We start from the raw sequence: 13,183 nt of genomic DNA, 5'->3' as shown, positions 1-13,183 counted from the left end.
TTAAAAAAAGGTCAGCTAATCCAGATAAACCGTGGCTAGTAACATGGGGTGGCTTATCTAGCAGGTTTAAAACGACACTCGGCATTTTCTGCGGCCTATACACTGGGGTGGCCTGTATATGGAGAAATACGGTAATTGTAAATCCTGTGTCACTACCTTTGGCTGTAGACATTAGGATGGCCATGTTCTCGACCGTCCTCTCTTCCGAGCAGCACTTCTTAAGCCTTTCTTGGAGACACACCTAGCCAGTTGGGTTTGCGGAATACCACACTGCACATATATTTGCATAAATCTGCAGAGCAGCCAATTTTTTCAGCACTACCCCTCCGTGGACAAAGTGAAAGTCTTTGCTCAATACCGGGGGTGCACAAGCACCCACAGAGCTGACACATATATCCGAGATCCATTGTACGCAAATCTAGATCATACATATTCGTTATGGTAATCCTAACAACCCAACTTGGCTAGAAGTCCCTCCAGAAGAGGGATAAGAAACATCGCTTTAGTTAAACTCCTATATCATTATAGATGATGACGCTTGTCTTTGAAGAGTAGACATAGGATAGCCAATATCACAACAAACTAAATAGGGTTTCCTTTTGAAGACAAGTTGTACGTAATATGCTATATAAGGGCTTCAGGATCCTTTTCAATATTTCTCTGCACTCTCTGTCTCTCCATGCATCCTCATCTCCTTGAACTGCACTTCATGCATCTGATGAAGTGGATTCTGGCTAGGGTTGCCAGATTTTCCTTTGACGCAGCTCCTGATTGGTAAGGCCCAACTTTAGTACAGGAAGAGGCAGTCGGAGCGAGCGATTTCCTTCACTCGCCGGCGCTCCGGCTGCCCTCTCCTGCCTCCCCTGCCCGGTCACTCGCGGTTGGAAAATACCGCGAATGACGGGGACCGCCAACCACGAATTCGCGGGGGAGCACTGCACACAGTTAACAGGTTCCGATTTGCCTTAATTTCAGTACAAGTTTTTCTCCTCACTTGACCCTTACTAGGGGTTTAATACCAATATACAGGTTACAGGTTACAATTTGCCATCTAGGCATTGGCGTAGAATATCTAGATTTTTCCTGGAAATGATCTGGGGGCTGGCCCATATGTAGACTAGTGCCTGGATAACAGGCTATAGAAAGTACAATCTTTTTTGCTGGATTAAACCTAAGTGGTTCACAAGATGCATCACCTCTGCCGAGTCAGACTATAGGACCATCGTGCTCAGCAGTCCGCACTCGCGGCGGCCCCCCAGGTCCGTGACCTGTAGTGATCCTTTACTTAAGACATTTTATCCTTTATAGTACCCCTCTAACTATACCCCTCAATCCCCTTTTCCTTCAAGAACATGTCTAACCCCTTTTTGAAACCCAAAATCGTACTCTGCTCTACCACCTCCTCCGGAAGCGCATTCCAAGAATCCACCACCCTCTGAGTGAAGAAGAACTTCCTAGCATTTGTTCTGAATCTGTCTCCTTTCAATTTTCTTGCGTGCCCTCTTGTTTTTCTTTCCCCCACCAACACAACAAATATTTTTTTAAAAACTCTCCAATAGTATTATTAAGGTGAGCAGCTTTCAAGAAAAGGCTTTGATAAATTAAAAATCATTTTAAGCCCTTTTTAAATCTCTGAATGTCCGAGAGCATCCTAAATGGCCGGTCAGATTATTCCATAGTAGCCCCCCCCCCTGCCACTGAGATGACTGAAGCCCTCATTTTTGCATAATGTACGCTTGTCAGCTCTTCACTAACTACCCGTAGTGTCACCTCTGACCTCAGGGCTCTTCCGGGTTGATATACTTCCAGCAAAGCTTGCTCGCTTGCTCTCTGTGACCCTGTTTTCAATCACAAGACAGGTCTGTGCTTGCTACATAGTCAACTGGATTTTATTCAAGTCCTTGATTCTGTCCTTGAGGGGGCGAAACATGGTGAAGTCAGGTTGGTGGAGGTTGTCGTGTTTTATTCATCCGATTATAAATATATTTGATATTTCTCATCTTTGCTGTTGTCAACCTTTTTGATGTCTTAACTTTATCCTCACACTTACCTGGTTAGTAGACTGAAAATGCGTGAATTGGAATAGTCCCAGTTCTACCCTGACCTCCCCTTTAGAACATAAGAATAGTCTTGATGGACCAAAAGTCCATCAAGCCCAGAAGCCTGTTCTCATACAGAATCGCAAAGATTAGTATGATTCCGGAACCCCCAATAGTAACAACATTCCAGAACCTCAAAGAGTAGCAAGATTCCGCAACCCCCAAGAGTAGCAACATTCCGTGCAGAATCCCAAAGAGTATAAAGATTCTGGAATCCCAAATAGTAGCAGCATTCCATGCTAATGATCCAGGGCAAGCAGTAGCTTTCCCCCTTGTCTTTCTCAATAACAACTATGGACTTTTCCTCCAGGAAATTGTCCAAACCTTCCTTAAAACCATCCCTACACTAATTGGATAGTGTTAAAGTAGTCTCTACTGATGTTCCCAAGTGCTGCGAAACATCAACAATAGGATTTAACTGGGTAGGGAGCCTTTCTACATGGATGAATTCTTCAAACTATCCACCCCATTGTATCTGCTCATGGAGATATTTTACAGGGCCCATGAGTCATTGTTTGTAGGTATCTTGTGACATGTGGTCAGTGTCTGTACCTTCGCTCTTCTCTTGAGGTGTTGGATCCAGAACTTGCCATCCATCGTAGTTTTCAGTGAGATCAGGACGGGTCATCCACGACTCCACCCAACAGTGGAAGTTCCTTAGAACAGAACACAAGGGAAAAAACTGCGTTACCTCGCCATATACTGGCTGTGAAAAGTGTTACGGAACCAGTGAAATATTTTATTCTCTTGCACACCAACACCTGCGATTGATCAGATTTTTATTGTACCATCTATAAAGGTGTCATGAAATGGAGAATAATGCTGCTTTTAATAAAGTCTGTGACATTGTAGTATTTGGGCCTGGCTTTTTTATTTACACTTCTCACTAACTTTTTTTTTTTTTTTACTAACTTCTCACATTCTTTTGAATAACTGTCTGTCTCAAGCAGTTTATATTTTGAGCAATTTTGTGCCCGTTTTCTTTGACCAAAGAGTTTTTTCTCCTGAACTGGTGAGGAGTTTTTTTTTACCTTTGGTTTGTTTCCTGGAGCAGGCCTATGATTGAATAAAGTTCCCCTTATAGGAGCTGTTGCCCTGGATTTCCCTGGACATGTCCTCCTTTTCGAGGACTTATTGCAGAAAATAAATATCTTGAAGCAGAAGCCCAGTGAATTCCTATGAGCGTCAGAGCATTTACCTCGTCATAGGAAAATGTTCTTAAGCTGCTTCATAAAACCCAGCGCTTACCTGCTAAAGTAAATCTTATGGGTCACCTTGGTTGTAGACCTAATCTTTGTGTTAACGAAAACACTAGGAGATCAGAAGGAATTAAACGGGATCTTGCTGAGCACTTTCCTTGTTCCGTAAATGAATCCAATGATGGTGACTGGTGCGTGATATTCAAGTGTCTGTCTTTGGCACTGGCTGTTGTGGTTTCCCCACTACTCACCAGATCATATCTCTGTGTTTCTTTTGCCGTTTCCCATTTTCATCCAGAAATTGCTCAATGATTAAATTGCTGTTGGTGTCATGGGCGGAGCTGTAATTGGTCACAACGCGGGTGGGAATTCCCAGGCATCTCAAAACTGCAGAGGATACAGGAAATTGGTACGTGAAAGACTTATTGTCTGGGAAACGGAATGGATACCACAGGAAAAAAAATTTTTTTCTAGAAGATTATAAAGAAAGAGGGTACTACCGTGTTTCCCCGAAAATAAGACACTGTCTTATATTTATTTGGGGCCCAAAAAAGGCACTAGGTCTTATTTTCCGGGATGTCTTATTTTTTTTCATGTGATGATCATCTCTCCTTTCCTGTCCTCCACCCCAATTCTTCCTATTTCTTTTCTCTTCCCCACATGTGCAGCATCTTTCCTCCCCTCTATCACATCCCCTTGTGCAGTATCTTCCTCCCTCCCATCTCCCTGTGCAGCAGAACACTAAGGAGAGAGAGAGAAACAAATAAAGACAGACACACACACATATATTCTAGCACCCGTTAATGTAACGGGCTATAAGACCTTATAACAGTGTCAGCAGCAATCTACACAGGCTGCTTCATGGCTTTCTATCTCCCGGGCATTCTTCTGCCATGTGGCTGATGAAATTATCAGTGATGCAGCAGAGGAACGCCCAGGAGATAGAAGGCCGTGAAGCAGCCTGTGTAGATTGCTGCCGACGCTGTTATAAGGTATTCCTGTCTCATAGTTCGGATGGGAGGGAGAGATGGATCAGCGGGGGCGAGGGGGGAGTGGCAGGGGGGGGGGGCGTCGGGTGGGCGAGGGCACCACTGCTGCTGCTGCTGGTGATTAGGGCTTATTTTTAGGGGTAGGGCTTATAAATAAACCTGACCTCACCTGTACACGCCACAGCTGCAAAGACCCAGCACTGCCCGTATCTCACTGCTTGGCATCCGTATCTGGTCCATCTCCTAAGAATATCAACACTTCCAATCCATGCCATCGGGCTGATCCCATCTTCATACTTCTCATCCCATCGTCCATACAGGACTCCGTTGTCTGCATCGTTGCAGTTCACCTGTAAAGCAATAAGGTAGTAAATAGACGATGAAAACACAGGTTATCAGGATGGCATTGTTTCTAGTCCAATATCTGAATGAACAGGAAAATGGTATGTAATAGGAATATTAAATTCAGTGAAAAGATTGTTTCCTATTAGAATGACATGGATATCATTTTTGTTTAGTGTTTTAAAATTGCTAAGCGTGATTTATAACGTGGAGGCCAGTGGCGTGCAGTCAGGGCCTTCGGGGGATTCACCCCTGCCCCTAAAGACCCTGAGGGCACTGCTCTGAATTTGATTGGTTGAGCGGGCAACAGGCAGATGCTGCTCAGCCAATCAAATTCAAATCAACATTGTTGGAGCCTTCAGGTGGTTCAGAGAATCCCCATCTCAAGAGCCCTGCTTTTTTTTTTTTGTTTACTTTTTGTTTGATGCAATATGAGTGGTTGAGCAGGCGGCCTACTCAACAAATCAAACCACACCAAGCAAAAAGTAAACAAACAACACCCCCCGCCCAAAAAAAAAAAAAAAAAGAGCTGGGGATTCACTGAATCCCCTGAAAGCCCTCACCGCATGCCACTACTGGAGACATATTTTAGAAAGCACAGTGGAGAGGGGAATTCACATATCCAAGTCAGGGCGTGGAGAATCCCCAAACTATTTTCCAAGAAGCTCTGCCAAACCTAGAGCCTCTTATAAATTGGGAGCAGGACCGCATGTTAAAGTCCCACTCGGTGCAAAGGGAGCAGTGATTTTAGAAAGCTTTATATGGGGAAGCAAATAGAAACCCCTTTCCCCTACAAAGAAGTGGGAGCAGTTTTGTTAAATTGCTGGTCTCTTTTCTAAATTGTCCTTCTTCAGACTTTTAAACGCTGCCATGTACACATAGACTCCCAAATTCTATATCAAGCACTAAATATTGTGTGCAGAGTTTTGGTTGCATACCTAAATTATGCACGCACTATAATTGACTGACAAGCACGCGTTTGTAAAGGAAGGGGACTGCGTTTTAATTTTGTGAACCAAGCAGATAGTCTATTTGACCCCCCTGATGAAGGTTGAGCAGCTGAAACATGGCCGTGTCACGAGACCTTCCTTTTGTTCTGTGAATAAAGAATCCTGGGTTTCTACACATCCCCCTTTTCTGTGGGTTGCTGTTTTCCTTTTTCTTCTGGACAGAAATGTTGCATAAAATACAACTAGTACTCTGATGAAAGTATAAGTCTAACCGGTGATTAGGAAGTTTGCCATGTTTTATCAACTCACCATAGCTGTCATGATTCTGCCAATGTAAGCGGGGTCATTGCGCCGGGAGCAGTCCTGATTTGCGTCTTTAAGGAACTTGGGGTTTCTATCCAGCAGCTGGAGGCACGCATCCAAAATCCCATCTTCAAACTGATATGGAGGGAGTTGAGGGAGATCAAGGAAAGAGAGAGAAGGCAATTAGGCTTCTTTTAATTATTTGGATGTACTGCTCTAGGGAAGTAAGCACTTCCTGCCATTTCACAGCTGTTCCTCTACATCTCTTGGATTTCCTGTTCTCACTTATCCTGCTTTTCTTTTGTGCCAGGAGTAAGGGACTTGCAAGAAAATTTTTTTTAAAAACCCTTTGGGGAAAGAGGACGATAGAATGTTGGCATAAAACATAAGTGCTCATTATTATTATTTTTTTTAAATAAATTCTTTATTCATTTTAAATCAAATACATAGTGCAAACAAGTATCACATATTAGAAAGTTATTAAATCCCACCCTCCTGGATGTGCAATCTTTCATAAATCAAAGGGAACTAATTAATATATCATAATTTGCAATATTTTGTTAATGGGCCCAAACTTTCCTTAAATTTATTATGATGACCCCTCTGCATGGGAAAAATGCTTTCAAATTTATAAACTTGACATACGGACTCCCACCAAAAACTATAATTCAAGTTATCCCAATTTTTCATTATCAACTGCATGGCCACTCCTGTCATGATGAGGAACAATTTATTCTGATGTGCACTTATAGGTTTTTTGATTAATAATATAGTTCCAAATAATATTATATCATATGAAAGAGATAAAGGGACTTCCAATATCGTAATAATTTGACCCCAAATGGATTTCCAGAAGTTGAGTATCAATAATAAAGCAAATGAGCCAACGTCCCTATATCAAGATGACAATGCCAGCATCTAATAGATTTAGAACTATCCAACCATTGCAATCTAACCGGGGTCCAAAAAGATCTATGCAAGAAGAAGAACCAAGTCTGTCTCTTAGATGCTGACGCTGTACACCTCATCCTCCAATTCCAAATTCATGGCCATTGAGATGCAGAAATTTGCTGCTTTGTCTCAATACTTCAAATGTCTTTAAGACAAGTTTTTGCCTTTTTATTCAAGAGATCAGACATTAATTTATACCACGGGGCAGCCTGATGACCAAGGAAATCTGTCTGGAAGCACAGGAACGGCAAACTATACTGATCTTTCAAGATCCGCCATTCATAAGTGCTCTTTAAAGAACAGTACAGAAATGTGACCCTATTGGAAGATTCCTTTGACCCTCACTTCCAGTTTCACCTAGGGGTTATCTACATTTAAAAGTGTTCCTTGCTTTGTTTGAAACCTCCCTCCCCCCCGAAATGATGTCACCTCTTTCCCTGTATGTCAGACGCTGCTAACATCTTATTATTTATTTAATTCGTCTTCTATTTCGTTGTCCCCAAAAGCTCAGAACGGGTTACAGGTTGAACATACATAAAAAGACACAGTTAACAGGTCATGATAAAAAAACCCCAAAACAACTGCAGACTATGTACAAGATGCAGGCACTGTTTATTTCAAACTTTAATGGTATATACAACCTTATTACCAAACCAGGGACCCGACACAGTCCGTGTTTCGGACAACACGCCTTCTTCAGGGGTCCGTGGTAGATAAGGTGTTATGACAAACAGCGTTAAAAGGAACAAACGAGTGCCCCCCAAAAAGTAGTGCTACATTTGCAATGTTTTTTATAATCCAGCACTACAATTTTTGGGCACTCGTTTGTTCCTTTTAACGCTGTTTGTCATAACACCTTATCTACCACGGACCCCTGAAGAAGGCGTTGTCCGAAACACGGACCGTGTCGGGTCCCTGGTTTGGTAATAAGGTTGTATATACCATTAAAGTTTGAAATAAACAGTGCCTGCATCTTGTACATAGTCTGCAGTTGTTTTGGTTTTTTTTGCTTTGCTGCTTGGTTTTCTGCAGTTCCTGTTGGATTTTTCTTTTGCTTGCGTTTTCCAACAGGTCATGATAAGCCATAATTACAGTACAGTTTATGATACACGTTTTTTTAATCCTAACTTGTTATTTACTAGGGGTCTAATACCAATATACTTGAGTGTTAAAGTCGGTCCTCAAGGGCCGCAATCCAGTCGGGTTTTCAGGATTTCCCCAATGAATATGCATGAGATCTATTTGCATGCATTGCTTTCATTGTAAGCTAATAGATCTCATGTATATTCATTGGGGAAATCCTGAAAACCCGACTGGATTGCGGCCCTCGAGGACCGACTTTGACACCTGTGTAAAAAAATTACTGTTTGTCAAAGTCATCCTTACAGTCAGTGGCATAGTAAGGTGGGGTGCAGGGGGGGCGGTCTTCCTAAGGGCGTGGCACTCCTTCCTCCTCTCCGCCCTCCCCGTTCCTCTCCTTGCCGTGCGCGCACGCCCCGTGCCTTCCTCCATATCTTTTTTTACTTCCCCGGCGTGAGGTTGCTGCCCGCGTCAGCATCGGCGCTCTCTCTGATGTCACTTCTAGGACCCGCACCTAGGAAGTGATGTCAGAGGGTGAGCGGACACCCATGTGGGCATGCTGCTCATGCCGGAGAAGTTAAAAAAGGTACAAGGAAAGCTGGCATGTGTGGGGCGAGGGTGGGGCAGGGAAGATGGCGGGAGAGGGGTGGCATCAAACTACGCCACTGCTTACAGTAAAAGTTTTTCAATACAAGTTATTATTCTAACTCGACACACACTAACGATATACAGTACACCCCTGAGATTTCATTTGCGGGTTTTTCCGTGGCAGCATTACTGCTCTCCCTTCCCTGTGGTCCACCATCGCTTCCTGATGTCCTTCCCGGACCGCTGGACGCGATCCGCCAGCTCTTCTTCAGACAACCTTCTTCCTTCGCCGCCCATCTCATATCCCGCCTTGCCAGAAACAGGGAGCAATCTCGGAAGAGGGCGGGACCCCAGAGAAGGGAATGATGCGGATGATCTCGGGATGAGAAAGCACTGTACAGGGTAATTTACAGTATTCGCGGGTTTTGGAAATTCGCAGGAACGTAACCCCTGCGAATTTCGAGGGAATACTGTAATACCAATATACGTGATATACAATTTACAGGTTAAATTTTCCATAGTTGCCAGGGAAGAATTTTAATTCAAGCTTTTACTCTAACGTGACATGTACTGGAATTTAGTACCCATGCACGTTTCTTTGTAATCCATCAGCCATGGTCAGTGGAGTTAGGTGAAGAGGTGTGTTTTAATTGCTTTCCTTATCTTTTGGGGCTCCTAGGCCAGGGGGTGGAGAGAGAGAAGGGATGGTTGAAATTCTTTCATGACTTTAGGCTGTGCAGGACTGATAAGCAGCCACAGCCAAATGCCTTAAAAGGGAAAAACTACAGTTGAGACAGAGTCGGCTGAATTATATCATAGAAGATTCTCTTCTGTACCAGCTCAGAGGGGAGTAAAGAGTTTAGAACTCGCCCCACCCTTCCTTTCAATCATTTACTTTTTAATTCTCCTTCAGTACTGAAACATGGCTACACTATATATGAGCCCTTCCCCTCAGCGTTTCTAGGGGCAGAGTACAGAGGAGGAAGGGGAAAAAAACCCTAGGTATTAAATGATTTGTGGGAATTTTGACTTGCACAAGAGAGCAGGCCTTACTATGGAACTCAAGTGACACCAACCTCTTGGGAAAACTTTGGTATTTCATTCTAGAATTGCTCACTTAATAAAGCATGGAAAATCTGAGGAGGCCTCGCTCAGAGAGATCTGCCTTCAAAGGAACTACAACTGAAATACATACAGTAAATAGCAAATGGACAATCTTTCTAGAATCCTGAGGCTGCTGCATTCAATACCGTTCGGGAACCACTCTGAAATCTTGCTTTTCCACGTATTCTCTGGGCTCTAAAATCGTCTATGATCAGAACCAATGGTCCCCTACAGTGGCATACCTGGCTTGGTTGTTACACATGGTGAGGGGTGCCGGAGGGGGGGAGTCCACAGAGTGATCTAACAGGAAGCAGACAAGACTCAGTTACGCTGTGTCTCTTAACCTACAGGTTTTTCCTTGTTAGAACCAATGTCGATATAAATAGTAAGAATGTCGGCTCTTTTCCTGATGAAGCTCTTTCCAAATTAATGAGAGCGAAACGGAGATCTTCCGTAGCCACCATGATACTATGCTATTAAGCTAAGTATTTTAAGATTTATATAGTGGAAGTTATAAACTCCGACAGTTCTATCTTAAGAATCATAACTTATAGAATCATAATTCATAGAATCATTAAAATTAAAATTTGAAAAAAGTATCTATAGAGGGTTTCTGATAATATGGAGCGTATATTGGAGTAGTGAAAAAGATCGATGATAGCTCACCCTATGGTTATCAGCTTGTAAGACATATCGAGCTTTTAGCTGTGAGCGCTTGAGACCCTTTCTATACTCTTCTAGAGCTCTTATTAGAATCCTTTCTTACTTGTGATTTAGCCTTTTTTTAAGGGTTTTTTTGTGTGTTTCACGACTTTTTGGAGGATATTTAAGAATTTATTTATTTAGCACAAGAAGAGATTCACCCAAGGCGGTTTACAATCAGGTACTCTAAGGGCTAGATTCACTAAGCTCACCGATCGTGTCCTGACCCGATTCACTAACCTCGTGGCCAATCAACCTCCGATCTGATCCGCGCATGCAAATGAGGGGAATGGCATGCACAAGTAGGAAGGCTGGGCTGGCCGATCACACAAGAAGCGACTGCTGAGGACCTAGTGGCTCACGTCCCTGCCGACTCTCCTGCCTCACTTTTGAAATTCAGATCAAGCAGCATTAAGTTTTTAAAAAACCCAAAAAACTAGAGAGTATAATCTAGCAATGTTCTTCTCCATTAATTTGTTAGGAATATCCTATCCAATGTGCTTTGCCTTTTAAAAGGTTTGAAATCAAACGGAGAGTTTTTGTTGTTGCTTCAGTAATAGCTTTCTTTTGAGACAACGAATCAGCTGAGGAACATCTCCTGCTCTCTGCCGCCCCCAACTCTCCTGCTCTCTGCCGCCCTTGTTCCAGAGCACGCCGCAGTGCAGCCCCGCTTTAAAACCCGCGGGTAAAAACCATGGTCTCGCAAAAAAAGTAATTTCCAGCTCGGATTAAATGTTTCCAGCTCTTCCTTGCATGGAGAGCAGGCGCAGGCCATCCGCAGGCAAAGAAGATGGTTTGCGCATGCAGCGATCCGTGTGGTCGGTTTGGGGGCGTGCCTCCGATCAGCATAATTTGCATGAGGACGCATTGTGAATCAGTCGCCCTGCTTTTTTTTTTTTCTTTGGTTTACGTTTTGTTTGATGCAGTTTGACTGAGCAGGCGGCCTACTGCATCAAACAAAACGTAACCCAAAATATAAAGCAGGGCTGTAGAGCTGGAGATTCACTGAATCCCCTGAAAACCCTCACCGCACGCCACCGGTTATTTATATCAACTGAAGTTGTCTACGCGGTTTACATGTGGCAGTCCAGGGCCATATCCTCGGGCCTCTGCCACCACCAGCAGGCCAGATGAGGGAGGAGGTCTTCAACTGGCGGGGCTTTGGGATCCCTGCCAACCACAGCAAGAATGTTATAATTTTGGGTGGGCCTTAAGCCCAAACTGGATGGGCCCCAACCCACTAGAGCCCAGCTATGGTTACGCCGCTGAAACATTGACGTCTGCTATCTTTTTTTGAATATTAGCATAACCAGGTATATGTGATTGTATGGTTTATTCACTATAATATATCACTTTTCCTATCACAATGACGAAGCAGTTTATGACTACAAATAAGGTCGAAAAGAAGGCCATTCAGTTGACTGGGTAGTAATCTAGAAAACACTTAGGCACAATTACATACACCAGCCATAGAGCTACGATAAGTAACTGTGCCTAGTGTTAGAGATAGGTGCGCAACTTAGAGTAGTCTATACGTTTCCTGTGTACGTGTGAGTCCAGCCCATGCTCTAAAAAGAATCTGCCTACCTGTCCACCCACCTGCAAATTTCCCAGTATGAAAAATATGCACATATTTACAGAATAACTTTAAACTAGACTAAACTAAACTTTAAGTTTATATACCGCATCATCTCCACGGATGTGGAGCTCGGCACGGTTTACAAGAACTTAAAATATAGGAAGAGAAGGAAAAAAAAAAAAAAGGTTTACATGAACTTATATATAGAAGAGAAGAGTAAGGGGGGGATAGAATTACATTTTAGTGAAAAGCCAGGTTTTTAGTTGCTTGCAGAATAATTGGAGGAAGCTCAGGTTCCACAGCGGGGGAGTAAGGTCGTTCCAAAGACCTGTGATTCTGAAGAGAAGGGATTTTCCCAGTTTGCCTGCATAGCGAATACCGTGTACTTTAATGTGGAATTCTGGGAAATACTCCCAAATGTGCCGGTATTCTAAACATTTATGCCTGTAACCGGTATGCAACTGTTAGGGTCTACTTAATAGAAGTACCTCTAAATTCTCTTAGAAGGATACAGCTGTTTCGTTTAATTTAACATGAGCATATGTAGTCAGTTCAAGGTAGATAGTCATACAACTGTCCTATGCTATACTATAATACTTAATTAGGCAATGCTTTAATATTCCTGAACAGATGAACTTTCGGACTAATCAAGTTTTCGAATATTAGCTGAAGTCTTTATAACAAATCAGCAGATCTCAGTCTCTTTGGTAAGGAAGTCCAAGCTTCAAATCCACTACATTGAATGGGTCTGTTTTACGCCACTGCCAAACGGCATATTCTGTAACCATTGGCAGCGCGAATTGATCATGTCGAGTATAGGTGTGTCGATGGAAGATGCAAGGATATAAAGTGCAAAAGGTATTCTGGGGTAAGACCATACAAAAGTTTAAATGTAACCCTTTATTTGGCATTGTTCTTCAGAAGCAACATGTGTCTTCTATAGCTCTTTTGGGAGATCTGCATCTCCAATTGCCTATAGCTTTGGCACTGTTCAAACATCAAGTTACGTAAAGCAACCGTTTTACCATCTGCCAATTAAAGGGATAAAACAAGTAAATCAAACTCGATCTAACTTTTATCAAAATCCAATGGCGCTAAATCAGACAAGGAGCTGCATGCTTTTTTGCTTTTCCGACCAAAATCAATTTTTGCTGCCTCGTTCTGTAGAACTTGAATTCATTACATTACATTACATTAGGGACTTCTATTCCGCCTATACCTTGCAATTCAAGGCGGATTACAAAAGAGCTAACAGGACATTTCCAGTGAAGTTACAACAGTTTTGGTTTTTTTTTTT

The 13,183-nt window shown here is 42.8% G+C and overlaps 1 protein-coding gene across 1 annotated transcript in view; it reads right to left on the bottom strand.

Annotated features, from left to right (window-relative positions):
• TGM2 (transglutaminase 2) overlaps positions 1–13,183 on the bottom strand; it is an 82,666-nt gene that overhangs the window by 16,218 nt on the left and 53,265 nt on the right. The window contains exons 5-8 of the mRNA XM_033962998.1: positions 5,889–6,017; positions 4,457–4,637; positions 3,550–3,685; positions 2,652–2,755 (exon numbers count right to left, since the gene is read on the bottom strand). Coding sequence (XP_033818889.1) covers positions 2,652–2,755; positions 3,550–3,685; positions 4,457–4,637; positions 5,889–6,017 — 550 coding nt within the window. The remainder of the gene's footprint in view (positions 1–2,651; positions 2,756–3,549; positions 3,686–4,456; positions 4,638–5,888; positions 6,018–13,183) is intronic.

This window comes from Geotrypetes seraphini, chromosome 11, assembly GCF_902459505.1.
Source record: "Geotrypetes seraphini chromosome 11, aGeoSer1.1, whole genome shotgun sequence".
Classification (NCBI taxonomy): Eukaryota; Metazoa; Chordata; class Amphibia; order Gymnophiona; family Dermophiidae; genus Geotrypetes; species Geotrypetes seraphini.
This window is presented reverse-complemented; position numbering and strand designations above follow the sequence as displayed.